Here is an 18,696-nt window from a genome sequence, read left to right as displayed (position 1 = left end):
ACTGAGAAATCTTGGAAATTTTTCATACTTTTGAATGGTCATCGTTTGAACCCTGAGGTATTTATAAATATCAACCAATTAAGCAAAATCTGTATTCAGAATATATTGGGACAGACTATAGCAGATATCTGGACCGATAAAGCAACTTTGTCCAACATTTCATACTAAATCAAAATAAAAAAAGGGAGAAGGAAACTCTTCAAACGTGGTTTGTTCTAAATATTACCTTTTTCATAAATTCTTTAACATGATTTGTTGCATTGAATTTGTTTATACTACATTAACTTGATATTGAAAAGTAAAACGAAAGTTGTAATGACAGTAAAATATCGGATCAATAAATCTTGTTATCTATGTTCAATTCGTCAAAATTTCATAATGTTTGTTGTGTAAATCATTCATTTTATATGCGTAAAAAATCTAATCAAATGCATCAGTGTTCATATCTATATCAGCTTTTAATTAATCCTTAATCTATTTTAACTGCTGTATTGTTTGTTAGTCAAAGGCTTTACAGCTTATAGACATACAAGACAAATGATATACTAATAAACATATTTTAAACATGTCAATTGAAAAAGGGGGGTTACTCGTGAAGTTTTCAGATGACAAAAGCATTCTAAATAAATCTACCTAGATTGCACAATTCTTATAAGTTTTGAGATGACAACAGTTGAATTTATTTTAAGATAGATGGTTTGGAGTAGGTATTTTGAGTGCCCCAATCAATATATATATTTCTAGGAATGATATTCAAGTATATTTAAAACTATAACATTGATAAAGTTATGTAAGGCAGTCGTTTTCCAATGCACTTTAGTGGGCGACTTTTGTGTATAGATTACGACTGTGAACAGCTGCAATTTATATTTTGTAGCTGCAATGGTGGGCTCAATTTTCTACTTATATTTATCGTACAAGCGATTGCAGAGAAGAGGATTTTACTGAACGATCCTGCATTACTTCAGTCTCAGATTCATGCGTTAGAGAGTAAAGTGGAGGATGTTGTGACCAAGAACTCTGATCTGTCGGCCAAATACAACGATCTGGCCACTAAATACAACGACCTGTCCACTAAATACAACGATCTGTTCACTAAATACACTGAACAATCTGGCAAATACACCGATTTGTCGACAAAGTGCAATGATCAGTCCATCCAATTCACGGATTTGTCGACCAAATACAACACTCTTATGACTAATAGCAATGGTTTGTTCACTTTTATGTTTTATGTTAAATGAAATCAGAAAACGTCAACATAAAAAATCAATATATCGATAGCATATGAATTACATATTTACCAATAATCTTTTAAGAATTGACAATTAATAATTGTATGATTTGATATTTGCTTTTTTAGATATCAATTGCTTGCAATATATTTTAAAAAGTCAAACAAAAGCAATCCCAGCGTAAATGACGCGTTTATTTTGGTTGATAATTATCTTAAAAATTATCTTTCTTGACATTGTTTTACTCTTGAATGCATCCTTTCTTTCAACTACTAATCGTTTGATTAATCTCTATATATTTACTTTAATTATGCATATACGTCTTTTATCTAAAGCTGGTGGAGTATTCATAAGATGGGGACGGAAAAATTGTCCTGGAAACAACACAGAGCTGATTTATTCAGGTATAAATATGCTTCGAAATTCTCTGTAAAAAGTATATGAAGTCAAAATACATTTATTTAGCAACTTCCATCAACCTTTTCCAATGTCAACTACAAACGTTTCAATATGTATTTATTTAAATGTATAGAGTCTACCAAATATGAAGAAATATAAAGATTTCTCTGAAATATATAAACTATTCGATGTTGAATGGCTAGTTGTATTTGTAAGATGAATATAGTCAGGTGGTAGTGTAGATTAGAGTTTGTTCAAATCATGGTCCCCGGAAGTAGGGTTAGGCCACAATGGGGGGGATGGATTTTTACATAAGAATGTATAGAGAAAATATCTAAAAATCATCTTCTCAAAACCTAATTGGCCAGAAAAGCTTTAACTTGTGTGGAGACATCCACAGGTAGTGTAGATTCAAATTTGTTTTAATCATGGTCCATGGGGGTAGGGTGGGGCCGCAATGGGAGGATTGATTTTTACATAAGAAAGTATAGAGAAAATATTTAAAAATCTTCTTCTCAGAATTTACTAGGGCAGAATAGTTCAAATTGGAGTGGAAGTATCCTCAGATAATGAAGATTCAAGATTCATGGTCCCTGGGGGTAGGGCGGAATCCCAATGGGTTTGAATTTTTACATAGGAATACATGTATATAGAGAAAATCTTTAAAAATATTCTGGGAATGTTTTCAGTCCAAAAAGCAGTAACTTGTGTTAAAGCACGGTTTGTGCAGATTAAAGTTTAATCAAATTATGATTCTCTAAAGAGAAGTGGGGCCATAAAGTGTGGGGGTGTTATATAGAAATAGAGAAAAATCTTCTTACGGGCACAACAACAAAAGGGGCTTGATATGTACCATAAAATATGTGAATAGAAATTGCTAATTTTTTTTAAGGAAGATCTACTGTATTTAGCTGTCAAGATCTTTTGATTTGGATAGTGAAATGCTTATTTGAGTTAAGGCAATTGTTGCACAGGTGAGCATTGTGGTTCCTGGGCCTTTTGTTAACAATAAAATTGCTTGTTACAGCAAAAAAACTATAATTCCCTTATGACTTCGATCATGATAAATCAGGGTTTGCTGGAGGTTCGTGGTATACTCACCCCGGAGCCGCTGCCGAATTTGTTTGCCTTCCACGAGACCCAGACCTCACCACAAAGTTTACTTCTAGTGCTGCATTTATGTATGGATCAGAGTACGACTCTACTGATTTTGGCCATGAAAACGGGGATGACCTTCCCTGCAGTGTATGTAGGAGCACGGTACAGTCGAGCGTTCTAATGATTCCTGGTAAATCCTCTTGTTACGATGGCTGGACCATGCAGTATCACGTTCATCTTGCGGCAGGATATTACTTAAGTCCCGCCGCAACCCAGTACATTTGTTTAGATGAACATCCTGATGCTTTGATTGCAGGACAGCGTAACGACGATGGGAAAATTTTTTACCCAGTAAAAGCAGTGTGCGGAGCTTTAGCCTGTCCACCATATCACAATGACAGATACTTAACTTGTGTTGTTTGTACCAAATAATCAGGGTTGGTTAAATCATAACAAGTACAAAATGCCATTGTAATTGATATCGTTTTTTTTTTATTTCTACTTGAATAGTAAAAACCGGATTGGTTCAATTTTATAATACTGGTATGAACCGTTCGGAAAATCCATACACCCCATACCATGATATACGAACATAACGTCTGGTGCCTGTGGTTATATATATATATTTTTTTTTAAACATCCTTCCTATGATGTTTTGTCTCTATCCGATACACAAAAGGATTCAAGTCTAACTTATTTTGGTTCAAAACTCAGGACTTTAAAACATGCTTATAAAAAATGATGAATTATATGGAATTCAGAACAATTTTTGACTTGTTCTTCACTGATATTGACAGTAACAGTCTATACTAACATGATGGTCTTCAGAATGAAGAAGAGAACGTGGACGAAAACAACATGGTGCCCCAAAGTCGAAACGGTAAGGGCGGATGCTGGATTGCGGTCGAGGGTGATAGCAAGAGGAGCTACAGAGAGAGACGTTATGAGAGGGTCATTGATCTTTCATCTTTTTCCCAGTTTACAGTACTGTTATGCTTTTTATTTATAAATATCTAATTTTCGCTTTTTCTACTGAATCAGCCAATTAGATGTATTTTATTTGGATTCCATATAAGCTAGAACCAAATATACTAGAAGTAATTTAGAATAAGTCTTATTTTTAGCTAGGCTTTGCTGAAAGCAGAATCCTAGCAGTAGGCAGGCAAATCGCCAATGTTACTATAAATAGCACAACTTCAAAAGGACACCGTCAAAGTAAAAGTTTCTGCTAAAACAAATAGCCACACAAAAAGCTATCCTACTTTTGTCAAATCTTTTAAGATTTTTTTTTCAAATAAATTTAGCAAGGAAATTCATTTGTTTTAATAAAGACAAGTACTGCATTTTTGGAACAAAGATCATGAAATCCTTGAAGCACTTACAAAGAGTTGGAATTCGACTGCACATTTAAGAAAGTGGGGATTGCTTTGAAAAGGCTTGTTTTAAAATTAAATGTACAATCATTTTTTACCAGTCAGATATGTTTACGTATGATTGCCCTTAAAAAATTAGTCACTCTTTGATGCATTGCCAACGTAAAGGGTTCTCCACACACCTGGACAAAGTTCGGCATACAAACCCGTACTTCTTAATTACTTGAGATATGGATTTCTAGCAAGTGTTCGACTTGAATGGGGAAAAGTCATTTGGGGGGGGGGGGGTCAATTCCACTGTAAGTACTGTCATAAAAAAGTAAAAATCACGGGGTGTCGAGGATCTTTACATGCATGCGGTACCAACATCAACACATACAGCTGTTGTATTGCAATGCACAAGTGTTGTACACAGCAGATAGACTAAGAAAAATAGAAATGTATTTCCACACTATTTTCACAATTTTCTATTTATATTTCAGGAGAGAGAGAGAGAGAGAGAGAGAGAGAGAGAGAGAAATGTATTTCCGCACTTTTTTCACAATATCTATTTATATTTCAGAAGAGAGAGAGAGAGAGAGAGAGAGAGAGAGAGAGAGGGTATCATTTATAATCCTACCCAATAAGCCAACTGCACATCTAAAAGCCTGACTAGCTTTCAGTACATCAATACTTTTTCTATAATGATCAAGAAAGGATACGCGGAGTATTCGTTACGAGACATCATAATTGAATTATACAACACGAAAAAATGTAGTTTGAGATAAGGATTCACTGCTCTGTTGCATTCTATCATCAACAAGGGGCCCATGGGCCACATTGCTCAACTTAACAATAATTCTTTTATCATTCTTATCGAAAATTTTGAATATGAAACTCTCACCAAAATTTCATTTATATTCCTTTAAATGATATAAATTTGACAATAAATCAAACAACTGACCAATCTTATTGCACTCGGACTCAAAGTATCAAAGATAACATAACTGTAAAATAAACCAAAATAATAATTTTAAGAATATTTGTCCTCAAATACTGTTGATCTGAACGCCTTAGATTTAACCAGATTTTCGAGAAAAAAAAACCGGTTGTTGAAATGGCGAAAATGCATGGCGAGCTGCTGCCATAAGGGTACCCCTCTTGTACGGATAACTCCTCCTACAGCTTTCAAGATAAGAAGTTTTTCTCTTGCAGATCAAATTAACATATATTAGGGCATTTTACTTGGAGTTTGAATTTTTGATATTTATGAACAAGAGGCCCATGGGCCTTATCGTTCACCTGAGAAACTTCAGTGTGGCTTTTGATGTATATTCATGTAAATAATAATTTTAATATTCCGGGATTGTTAAATACAATAACCAACTGAATTCTAAAAAAAAAATAAAAAATAGTAGCATAACAAACAGTGAAATAATTGATTAAATCTTTAATTATTAAGACAAAAATGGTCCAAATTACACCACCCTATCCTATATAATCATTAGAACCCTGCCCTAACACCAGAATCCCTGACCCACGGGACCATAAAATTCACAATTCTGAAAGAGGCACTCTTCCTCGTCATAACTATGTACTGTAAGAGTTCATCTGCTTAATATACCATCGTGCCGGCAGATTGACTGCTTAATATCCAGGAGTAAAGAAGAAGATTTTTTAAAAATTGCATTAATTTTGATGGTTTTAGCCCCACTCCTCAGCCCCAGAGGCCATGAATTTCACAATTTTTTTACACCCCTTTACTTATACATTGTAGATGCTATATGCCAAAGGTTGAAATTGGTTTACTGGTTCCAGATAAGAAGCTAGTAATGTTCAAAATTTTACGATCGAACTGAATGACTCAGATGAATTAAAAATATCAGCAGTTGAACTTGGTCATTTTCTAGCAGAATATTGCATAAAGAGTACTTCATTTCTCAGGTTAGTAGTGTTTAGGGTTCACAAATGGATTATGGATAAAGTTAAAAGAAACCTTTTCTGCTGTCACATTGACACCTTTTCGCGTGTTCAATATTGTAATGAATATGAACAATAACTATCTTGATCTAATCAACATACTTGTTTTGGTGTATACAGCTTCCTTTGGTTAGTGCGAAACACTATGATAACTGTATCTAAACTTGCTGATAGTCTTGATTGTCAAACAGCTTGCTATCAAAAGACCTGCAATCACGGCATATGTTAATTAATGAGAACAAATTAAATAATAGAGGGGTTTATTTTTATTATTATTAATATGCAAAAAAGGCAAATTCATATAAAGCTGCAATAATGTATTCTCCTCAACTATCTGTCACTGTTCTACATTATCGCAGCTAATAATTGGTGTTCATCAGACGATAATATCTTTGACTGACATCTAACAGAAAGACATTGGTTTCTACTGGACAAACATTGTAGTCACACAACTCTCACACAATGAACAAACATTGCAGTCACACAACTCTAACACACAGCTTATCATGGACAAACATAGCAGTCACACAACTCTCACACAATGGACAAACATAACAGTCACACAACTCTAACACAATGGACAAACATAACAGTCACACAACTCTAACACACAGCTTATCATGGACAAACATTGCAGTCACACAACTCTCACACAATGGACAAACATGCAATCACACCATTCTCACACAATGGACAAACATTGCAGTCACACAACTTTTACACACAGCTTATCATGACAAACATTGCAGTTACACAACTCTCACACAATGGACAAAAATTGCAGTCACACAACCCTCACACACAGCTTATTATGACAAACATTGCAGTCCCACAACTCTAACACACAGCTTATCATGGAAAAACATTGCAGTCACACAACCCTCACACACAGCTTATCATGACAAACATTGCAGTCACACAACTTTCACACAATGGACAAACATTGCAGTCACACAACTTTCACACACAGCTTATCATGAAAAACATTTCAATCACACAACTTTCACACACAGCTTATCATGACAAACATTGCAGTTACACAACCCTCACACAATGGACAAAAATTGCAGTCACACAACCCTCACACACAGCTTATCATGGACAAACATTGCAGTCACACAACTCTCACACAATGGACAAACATTGCAGTCACACAACTCTAACACACAGCTTATCATGGAAAAACATTGCAGTCACACAACTTTCACACACAGCTTATCATGACAAACATTGCAGTCACACAACTCTCACACAATGGACAAACATTGCAGTCACACAACTTTCACACACAGCTTATCATGACAAACATTGCAGACACACAACTCTCACACAATGGACAAAAATTGCAGTCACACAACCCTCACACACAGGTTATCATGACAAACATTGCAGTCACACAACTTCCACACAATGGACAAACATTGCAGTCTCACAACTCACACACAATGGAAAAACATTGCAGTCACACACCTTTCACACACAGCTTATCATGAAAAACATTGCAGTCACACAACTTTCACACACAGCTTATCATGACAAACATTGCAGTCACACAACTCTCTTAACAGCTTATCATGACAAACATTGCAGTCACACAACTTTCACACAATGGACAAACATTGAAGTCACACAACTCTCACACAATGGACAAACATTGCAGTCACACAACCTTCACACACAGCTTATCAAGACAAACAATACAGTCACACACCTTTCACACACAGCTTATCATGACAAACATTGCAGTCACACAACCCTCATACACAGCTTATCATGACAAACATTGCAGTCACACAACCCTCATACACAGCTTATCATGGCCTCAGTTGATACTGCCAAAACAAGTGGAACAAGAAGTAACAGCATAAAGTAAATGTACTAGAGAAATAAGCATATTATAAACGTTGGGTGATTGAGAATGTTTAGTGTTTAGTGTTACAATTGCTGAAACGTAAAGTAAGAGTAATATGCTCCATGCCAAACTAATGTTATGTTTGTAATAATTTTTCCGTAGTATGATGTATCCATTATAACATTAATTTGAAAAAAAAACCGCAGATGTTCAGTTTAAATGAGAAAAATTCGATTTGGAAGCATGCTCCTATATTAAAGTATTCCATCCATAACTAAGGCGTATTTAACAATTTTGATTTGTTTATACTACATCAAAAACGAATGTTAATGTTATTATGAGGCTGACATAAACCAAAAAGTAGTCTGCCCTTTAAGAATATTTTTAAAAAATTCATTTGTACGGTAAATTATGAATTATTTAAGCATATTCAAAGAAAGGGAAAGCTTTTGCAGCTTTTTACCAAGAGAAATGTTAAAAAATTACTTGTACTAAAAAATTAAATTTAAAAAAGCATTTTCCCCATAGACTTTAATGTTAACTTCAACATATGATAAATTTGTTAATATTCATTTTTTTTTTAAATTTCTGAAGTGAATCTGTATTTGTTTATAAGTCCTTAAAATCACATATAGATTTTAGTGATCAAACTTGCAATCTATTACATATGAAATATGATAGTTATGGATGGACCACCTTAAGATATAAATTCAGGATCTTTGCAAATTTATTTACATTTACAGTGTAAATATTATAAGCGTGGATAACCCATTGTTATTCATTGTACATGCTAATGAAAATGATTAAATATGTCGTATTTCGTGCATTTCATAAAATCGGTTTATGCAGTTTTATCCTTTATCGTAATCATTTTACAGATAGAACAGATTGTGCAATAACAGAACGTTTTACATCTACATGTACATTGTACACTTAAAAGAAATAAATGTATTTGCAAGGGTTTTAACCTATCTTATAAAGAAACCCAGCTGCAGTACGGGAGAAAGAACGGACGTTATAACATTTACAGGAATATTACACATTTGAATGTACAGTTGTACGTACATTTGTCTTTCTATAGATCATTGAATTCTATCTTTTTGTGTTATCTTTTTTATCTAGTGTCGTAAAAATATTTCCAAAGAGGGTATTATATTCAATTATTCTTTTGTACATTACTAGTGCGTATTAAAACCTGCCTTAATTTTGCTCGTCTCACTTAATTGTTCAAGGGTGTCAATAGAAAATTAAGCCAGGCAGAATTTTAGCAGATATCTAGACTGATAAAGCAACCTTTTGTAACATTGCATACTAAATCAAAATTTTTAAAAGGGAGAAAGAAACTCTTCAAACGTGATTTGTTCTTAATATTACCTTTTTCATAAATTCTTTTACATGATTTGTTGTATTGAATTTGTTTATACTACATTAACTTGATATTTAAAAAGTGAAATTCTTACAACAAACGAAAGTTGTCATGACAGTAAAATATCGGATCCATAAATCTTGTTATCTATGTTCCATTTGTCCAAATTTCATAATGTTTGTTGTTCAAATCAGTCATTTTATATGCGTTAAAAAGAAATCTTATTAAATGCATCAGTGTTCATATCTAAATCAGCTTTTAATTAATCTTTAATCTATTTTCACTGCTATATTGTTTGTTAGTCAAAAGCTATACAGCTTATAGACATACAACACAAATGATATACTAATAAACATATTTTACACAGGTCAATTGAAAAAAGGAAGCTTACTCGTGAAGTTTTCTGATGACAAAAGCATTCTAAATAAATCTACCTAGATTGCACAATTCTTCTACGTTTTGAGATGACAACAGTTGAATTAATTTTAAGACAGACGGTTTCATATACTCAAACATCATAAATGATATTTTTCTCTTACTGAAATTCAAATTCAAATGACAAATAACTGGTGTAACATTATTCTCAGAAAAAATGATTAATAAGACATGCCTGACTTGTTATTGCATAAAACTTAATCAATACCATGAAAACTAAATTGTTTGAAATTCACAAAAGATGACAATATTTTATTTTCTAATTATAGTAGGTATTTTGAGTGCCCCAATATATATATATATATATATATATATAGGAATAATATTAAAGTATATTTAAAACTATAATATTGCTAAGGCAGTCGTTTTCCAGTGCACTTTAGTAGGCGACTTTCGTGTAAAGATTACGAATGTGAACAGCTAAACTTTATACTTAGTAGCAGCAATGGAGGCCTCGATTTTTCTACTACTATTTATCGTACAAGCGATTGCAGAGAAAAGAATTTTACTGAACGATCCTGCATTACTTCAGTCTCAGATTCATGCGTTAGAGAGTAAAGTGGAGGATGTTGTGACTAAGAACTCTGATCTGTTGGCCAAATACAACGATCTGTTCACTAAATACACTGAACAATCTGGCAAATACACCGAGTTGTCGACAAAGTGCAATGATCAGTCCATCCAATTCACGGATTTATCGACCAAATATACCGATCTGTCCACCAAATACAACACTCTTATGACTAATAGCAATGGTTTGTTTATTTTACAAGCGACAATATGTTTATTTTTAAGATTGTTATTATCATTAACATTTTAATAATTACATTAGTTGTATAGCTGTGTTACAGTATTAATATTCATTCCCAAGAATCGTATTGATATGATTATTTAAAACTTTATCTTTTGCGAATGTTTGATGTTAAATGAAATCAGAAAACGTCAATATAAAAAGTCAATATATTGATAGCATATGAATTACGTATTTACTATAATACTATTTAAAATTGACAATTTATAATTGTATGATTTGAGATTTGCTTTTTTAGATATCAGTTGCTTGCGATATATTTTAAAAAGTCAAACAAAAGCAATCCCAGCGTAAATGACGCGTTGATTTTGGTTGATAATTATCTTAAGAATTATCTTTCTTGACATTGTTTTTCACTTGAATGCATCCTTTTATTCACAACTAATCGTTTGATTAATCTCTATATATTTACTTTAATTATGCATATACGTCTTTTATCTAAAGCTGGTGGAGTATTCATAAGATGGGGACGGAAAGATTGTCCTGGAAACAACACAGAGCTGGTTTATTCAGGTATAAATATGCTTCGAAATTCTCTGTAAAAAGTAAATTAAGTCAAAATACATTTATATAGCAACTTCCATCAACCTTTTCCAATGTCAACTACAAACGTTTCAATATGTATTTATTTCAATGTATAGAGTCTACCAAATATGAAGAAATATAAAGATTTCTATCAAATATATAAACTATTCGATGTTGAATGGCTAGTTGCGTTTGTAAGATGAATATAGTCAGGTGGTAGTTTATTCAAATCATGGTCCCCGGAAGTAGGGTTGGGCCACAATGGGGGTATGGATTTTTACATAAGAATGTATAGAGAATTTTTTTTAAAATCATCTTCTCAAAACCTAATTGGCCAGAAAAGCTTTAACTTGTGTGGAGACTTCATCAGGTAGTGTAGATTCAAGTTTGTATTAATCATGGTCCCTGGAGGTAGGGTGGGGCCACATTGGGGGGATTGATTTTTACATAAGAGAGTATAGAGAAAATATTTAAAAATCTTCTTCTCAGAATTTATTAGAGCATAATAGCTCAAATTGGAGTGGAAGTATCCTCAGATAATGAAGATTCAAGATTCATGGTCCCTGGGGGTAGGGCGGAATCCCAATGGGTTTGAATTTTTACATAGGAATACATGTATATAGAGAAAATCTTTAAAAATATTTTGGGAATGTTTTCAGTCCAAAAAACAGTAACTTGTGTTAAAGCACGGTTTGTGCAGATTAAAGTTTAATCAAATTATGATTCCCTAGAGAAAAGTGGGGCCATAATGTTTGGGGGTGTTTTATAGGTATAGAGAAAAATCTTCTTGCAGGTACAACAACAAAATGGGCTTGATATGTACCATAAAATATGTGAATAGAAATTGCTACGTTTTTTTTTAGCAAGATCTACTGTACTTAGCTGTCAAGATATTTTGATTTGGATAGTGTAATGCTTATTTGATCAGAGTTAAGGCAATTGTTGCTCAGGTGAGCAATGTCCCCTGTGTTAACAATAAAATTGCTTGCTACAGCAAAATAAAAACCCCTATAATTCTCTTTTTGCCTTTAATCATGATAAATCAGGGTTTGCTGGAGGCTCTTGGCGTGACCACTACGGAGCCGCTGCCGAATTTGTTTGCCTTCCACGAGACCCAGACCTCACAACAAAGTTTACTTCAAGCTATGCTTACATGTATTGATCAGAGTATGACTCTACTGATTTTGGCCATGAAAACGGGGATGACCTTCCCTGCAGCGTGTGCCGAAGCACGGTTCAGTCCAGCGTTCTGATGATTCCTGGTAAATCATCCTGTTACGATGGCTGGACTATGCAGTATCACGGGGACCTTGCGGCAGGATATTACTTAAGTCACGCCGCAACCCAGTACATATGTTTAGACGAGCATCCTGATGTTTTGACTGCAGGGCAACGTAACGACAATGGGAAAGCGTTCTACCCAGTGAAAGCAATGTGTGGAGCCTTAGCCTGTCCACCATATCACAATGACAGATACCTAACTTGTGTTGTTTGTACTAGATAAGAATAATGAAATAATTTCAAAGACAAAATGACATTGTAATTGATATCGGGTTTCCTATTTCTACAAGAAATACCGTGACAAAAGACCTAAATGGCTCAAATCTACACCCTTAGGCAAATCTTCGAAGCAAAGATACCCACATATACTCACTACCTTATTGTATATGCATTATTTTAAATATTACAGTCATGTAGGTATGCCTAATTCTAAAAATCTCAAACCGACTATAATGTCGATGTAAAATTATTCAAGTTTCTTTAATGATGGTGCAAAACACAGGACTATACCACATGACAGTAAATAATATAACTTACTGATATTGACTAAGATAGCATTTACATGGTCGTCAGAAGGAAGAAGACAATGTTGACGAAAACAACATGATGCTATACAGTCTAAATGGAAAGGAAGCTGGATTGTGATCGTGGGTTTTAGCAAGACAAGCTTTAAAGAGAAAGAGACGTTATGTAGGGGGTCATTAAACACAGGGAAGATAGGTTAAAGCTAGGTAACATCCAGTAAACATATAAAGTAAAGCGTTCATAATTAATAATTATATATTTTGATTTTTGATTGACTTTATACATGTAGAGGTTAGGAAAAAATAAATACGTTTGTAGGAAAACATACCGTCACTGTGGTTTTTCTAAGTGGCAAAAAGTTTATTCGCAAGGCAGAGCGAGGTAAAACATTTTCCATGATCAACAAGAGGCCAATGGGCCCATCGCTTAACTTAACAACAGGTCTCATATCATTCTTTTTCGAAAAGTTTAATTTAAATATGAAACTAGGTGAATTGTTTATCTCCCAAATCTTCTCCAACGTAATTTCCAAGATTTGACAATACATTAAACAACAAACCAATTTTATTATCCAGGGCCTCAACGTATCAAACATAACAAAATTGTAAAATGAACCATATAAATAATTATAAGAATATATTTGTCCTTAAATACGTTTGATCTGAACGCCTTAGCTTTTCAATATTGATATAGACTATCTTCATCCAAACAACATACTGGCTTCGGTGGATACAGCTTAATGATGAGTGAATCTAAGCTTGCTGATAGTTTTGAATGTCAAACAGCTTCCCATCATGAAAGCTGAATTAATCTTCTTCATAACTTAATTGGCAAACATGGCACATGTTAATTAATGAGAACAAACTAAATAATAGAAGGGTTTTGTTATTATGGTTAATGTGCAAAAACAAGTTAGGTAATTTAATGTATAGCTGCAATAATGTAGGTCCTCCTCAACTTCCTGTCTCTGTTCTACATTACTGCAGCTAATAATTGGTGTACATCAGGCAGTTCAAGTACATGGGTAATGAGGAAAAAAACCTCACAAAATTCTATTTAACACACTTTGACCATACATTGTCAAAGGGTTACCAGTCATCTGATGGTTTGCAAAACAGATAATTTTCAAAGAATGTCTTTAAAAGATAAATGTACAAGGTATTGAGAAAACACAATTACTGAATACTTTTTTTTCATTAGTTACAAAAAAATACTCAAGCATTAATCAACTTTCCCTTAAGTATTCATTTTGATAATCACAATGATAGTCACAATATTATTCTCGTTTTTCTTTCATCCTTCCGAACACGGATTAAGTACGGAACTAACCCTTAGACAGTCCAAATACAATAAGGAGACAAATGCACTTTTGAGTGGGTTTTTATACCAGTATTCTATTGTCTCCAGCTTCTTTGAATAATTTGATAATCGCATTTTTAACAGAATATTTAAAAATTTATGTAAATTTATCCATGGGTTCACTGACTGAAAATATTCATTTGTATGGATAAGCTTTCTACACTTAAATTTTGAAATTAATTGAAATTAAAAAAAGAACAGGTACAGTTCTTGCTTACACAACCCTACATGACATTAAATTCACCAGTGTGATACATCTGTCTACATGTAAAATTTGCCTATCGTGCATGCGAGTAAATGGGCGCATATATAAATGGCTCTTGGAGCAAAATGAATGAAAGCGATTTCTAATCTTTGTTAATTTTACTATTTGTTCACATTAAGAAATAATCTAGTTTTTAAACTAAAAACTCCGTTTTAGAATATGTAATTTTTCACTTTTAAGCTCTGTTCTAATGTTTCGTTTAATCTCGATCACTCCTAATCTGTTAATGTATTTTTCAGCAATTAATTCATATACAGAAGCAATCTTTAAGTGAATAAAAAAAATTGAAAAGTTTTCTTACATTGTTCTTTTTGAGAAAAAGTTATTTGTGATACAAAATCATGAAAGATGTTGTGCATATAACACTCAGCCCGAGTAAAGAGGAGGTACCGAATTTGTGTCTACATGTTTGTCAAAAATGCACGCCGTGTATAGTTAAGCGCACATGTGAATAGACTTTAATTAAGTGTACATGCAAACTCATTCTTAGTTTCCCCTTGGTTTCAAACAGGGTATGCGTGTTTATTTATTTGCTCCATTGGGATTTGTTATCGAACGTGCACGCAATTTTGGATCCATCCTTATTTTGTAGAGATTTATCTCTATAAAAGTATTTCGTGAAAATGTATCGTATTGTTTGTTGGAATAGGGATAGTGCTGATAAAAATTAAATCATTCACCAATATGATATTCAAAGTACCATTTGTCTTTTATTAAACTTTCATGTTCATTACTGAAATCTGATGTTTAGACGCAGTTGATAATCCGTTCTATTACCCTCAGCGTTAGCAACACAGTTGGCAACGGGTAACACGAACGTTACATGTGCGTACGGTTCGCCGTAGAATTCACGTCATTTCTATATAAAAGCAGTAAAAATGTCTCTAAAATTAAGACATTCAGTATCGCGTCGGTTGACAATGGTTTTCTTGGGGTGCCAATTTCAACTGTTACCCTCCCAAATAGGCACTATTTACATAATACTTATAAGTACCATTGCATATTTAGAATAGAATGAGTGTATCATAAGTTATTTTTGGTTCCAATAAATCCGTAAATTTTTTCAAATTTTTATATGTAGTTTTATATGGGGAAATTTTTTATATCTATTATTATATAAAAAAGGGTCTGAATAATAAGTTAGTTCCATATTCATGTATACTTACTGTGAACGCGTGACGTGTGAAAATTAACAACGAAACATCTGTTAGATATAACAATGGTGGTCTGGGTTTTTATCGTGCATTTGTTTTTGCAAGTTATTGCAGAAAAAAGGATTTTACTGGACGACCCAGCTTACCTTCAGTCTCAGATACATGCGCTGGAAAGGAAGATGGAGGATGTTGTGGCTAGAAACACAGATTTGACCGCCAAATACACTGATCTCTCTGTTAAGTACAATACGTTGTTGACCAAATCCAACGGTATGTGTACACACTAAGTCTTGCACTTGTTGTAATTTAATTGCAAAGTTGCAAATCGATCTTTTGAGAATTAGAATAAAGAGGGTGATGTATTTCCCTTCAGTTACTAAGTATGTGAATTTAAAAATTGAACATTTTTTTCATAATTCGAGAAACATCTTTAGTTTTGATGTTTTAAGTTTACGGAAAAACGTAGTTTTTTTAACTCAGGCTAATGGATATTATTGCTATGTCTAACACGTTTTATGATAATATGACGTAAAGTAAAGAGCTATAGCAAAAGTCATAATATATCCTCTCTCTATATTCAAAGGTGGTGGAATTTTCGTAAGATGGGGACGGAAAGATTGTCCTGGAATCAACACAGAACTGGTTTATTCAGGTCAATATGCTTCGAACTCGTTCATCTTCTGTTATATTTTAAAGATGACATGAAGTCATGAATATTTATTTTTATCTCCGGCTACTCTTATATCCAGTTCTTGAATTCTAGCTATTGCTTGTTGCTATAAATGGGTTTAAACACTTTTTAAACTCCTCCGCAGTCTGGTATTTTGCCGACCCGAACACTTTTCATAAGACGCAAAGATTTGTAGAAACGTATTTTAAAGAGAACATATCTTTCTCGACTCTTACGAGTATAAATTCCCCACTAGCAGTTTAGGATTCATATAAATATTTTGGCCACATGAACTTATGTCAACGTTTGAAAAGTATACCTCTTATCTTTTTTTAATACCGATGATAAAAGGGTGATGCATACGAAAGCCGATTGAGCTCATTTTCGTAGGTAAAAAGTTTTTTTTTTCGCGATTAAACGCGAAACTTTTGCGATATACCGCATTACTTTAGTGAATAAGCGCGAAACTTTCGCGAATAAACGCGAAACTTTCGCGATATAACGCGTTACTTTCGCGAATAAACGTGGAATTTTCTCGATATAACGCGTTACTTTCGCGAATAAACGCGAAACGTTCGCGATTAAACGCATTACTTTTGCGATATAACGCAAAACTTTTGCGATATAAAGCTTAACTTTCGCGAATAAACGCGAAAAATTGCGAAACTTAAATATAAACATTGTTATTTCATACAAGAACCCCTATGAAGAACGATTACTGAAAACATAGATATTGATATAAAATAATACAAAATAATATTATATACAGTTGTTAATGAATCAGATTGAACCTTATACAAATTGATATAAATTCAAACGTAGGAAATCTTTAAAATCTTAGTACTGATTTTCAAAGGACATAATGCATCGCGCTTCTCATATTCTAATTAATGGGTGCTGTCTTATTGAAAATGAGGCAGCAACATATTTTAATTATAACAATTTTCATTTGAACATAGGGTCGGCGAACAATTGAAAATAAAAAAATGATGCTCAAACTTATTATCTACTTGGGACACATAACATATAAAAATGTTATAAAGTTTTATCAGATTTATTAATATTTATATGTTAAAAAGATAATTTTGTCTTCATAATTATATCAACGTAACACGGATATTATAATAATAATGAATAATAAGTATTATATGATTTAAAACTTAAAATGTGTTTGTTTTCGATCGTTTTTCTTCATAAGGGTTCTTGTATGAAATGGCAATATTTATATAATAGTTTCGCGTTAATTCGCGAAAGTTACGCGTTATATTGCGAAAGTTACGCGAGTTTGTTCGCGAAAGTTTCGCGTTTATTCGCAGACATGTTTCCATTGTATTTGATCATTATAGGATTTGCTGGAGGTTCTTGGCCACAACACACCGGAGCCGCTGCCGAATTCGTATGTCTTCCACGAGACCCAGATCTCACAACAAAGTTTACTTCTAGCTATGCTTTCATGTATGGATCAGAGTACGACGCCTCCTCGACAGAGTTTGGCCATGACAACGGTGATGACCTTCCCTGCAGCGTTTGTCGTAGCACGGTACAGTCCAGCGTTCTGATGATTCCTGGTAAATCCTCCTGTTACGATGGCTGGAGCATGCAGTATCATGGTGATCTCGTGGCGGGGGCAGTCGTACATAAGGCTGCAACTCAGTATATATGTTTAGACGAGCATCCTGAAGCTTTGATTGCAGGACAGCGTAACGACGATGGGAAATTTTTTTACCCAGTAAAAGCAGTGTGCGGAGCTTTAGCTTGTCCACCATATCACAATGACAGATACCTAACGTGTGTTGTTTGTACCAAATAATAAGGGTTGATTAAATTATAACAAGTACAAAATGTCATTGTAATTGATATCGTTATTTTCATTTCTACTTGAAATAGTAAAAACCTAAATGGTTCAAATTTATCAGACTATGAACTGCGTCTTAACCAATCAGATTTCAGTATTTAACATGAAAGTATAACAAAACAGATTATCAACTGCATCTAAACCAATCAGATTTCAGTATTTAACATGAAAGTAAAATAAAACCAAATATACTACAAGTAATTTAGAATAAGTCTTATTTTTAGCTGGGCTTTGCTGAAAGCAGAATCCTGGCAGTAGGCAGGCAAATCGCCAATGTTACTATGAATAGCACAACTTCAAAAGGACAGCGTCAAAGTTAAAGTCTCTGCCAAACCAAATAGCCACACAAAGAGCTACCCTACTTTTGTCAAATCTTTTAAGATTTTTTTTTTCAAATAAATTAAGCAAGGAAATTCATCTGTTTAATAAAGACAAGTACTGCATTTTTGGAACAAAGATCATGAAATCCTTGAACCACTTACAAAGAGTTGGAATTCGGCTGCACATCTAAGAAAGTGGGGATTGCATTGTACA

At 33.6% G+C, this 18,696-nt stretch overlaps 1 protein-coding gene and 1 long non-coding RNA gene across 2 annotated transcripts; both read left to right on the top strand.

The window, feature by feature from the left end:
- Window positions 1–10,130: 10,130 nt before the first annotated feature.
- LOC136274466 (uncharacterized) lies at window positions 10,131–12,569 on the top strand. The gene is made up of 3 exons (XR_010712819.1): window positions 10,131–10,472; window positions 10,973–11,041; window positions 12,100–12,569. It is a non-coding gene; the product is annotated as an uncharacterized lncRNA (long non-coding RNA).
- A 3,098-nt stretch (window positions 12,570–15,667) lies between these two features.
- On the top strand, window positions 15,668–18,154 carry LOC105319398 (short-chain collagen C4). Its single transcript, XM_011416922.4, has 3 exons — window positions 15,668–15,907; window positions 16,221–16,289; window positions 17,654–18,154. Exons 1-3 carry the CDS (start codon window positions 15,703–15,705, stop codon window positions 18,115–18,117), a joined length of 738 nt encoding a protein of 245 aa, XP_011415224.3. The 5' UTR covers window positions 15,668–15,702; the 3' UTR covers window positions 18,118–18,154.
- The last annotated feature ends 542 nt before the right edge of the window (window positions 18,155–18,696 follow it).

The sequence above is a fragment of the Magallana gigas genome, chromosome 4 (genome assembly GCF_963853765.1).
Source record: "Magallana gigas chromosome 4, xbMagGiga1.1, whole genome shotgun sequence".
NCBI classification, from domain to species: Eukaryota; Metazoa; Mollusca; class Bivalvia; order Ostreida; family Ostreidae; genus Magallana; species Magallana gigas.
The sequence above is the reverse complement of the archived record's forward strand: the minus strand, read 5'-3'. Positions and strand labels throughout refer to the sequence as shown.

Bases quoted from the DNA above. Each gene is read 5' to 3' on its own strand.
- LOC105319398 (XM_011416922.4), top strand. From the start codon at position 15,703: ATGGTGGTCTGGGTTTTTATCGTGCATTTGTTTTTGCAAGTTATTGCA. The intron at 15,908-16,220 runs GTATGTGTACAC...CTATATTCAAAG, and splicing joins GTTGTTGACCAAATCCAACG to GTGGTGGAATTTTCGTAAGA. The intron at 16,290-17,653 runs GTCAATATGCTT...TGATCATTATAG, and splicing joins CACAGAACTGGTTTATTCAG to GATTTGCTGGAGGTTCTTGG.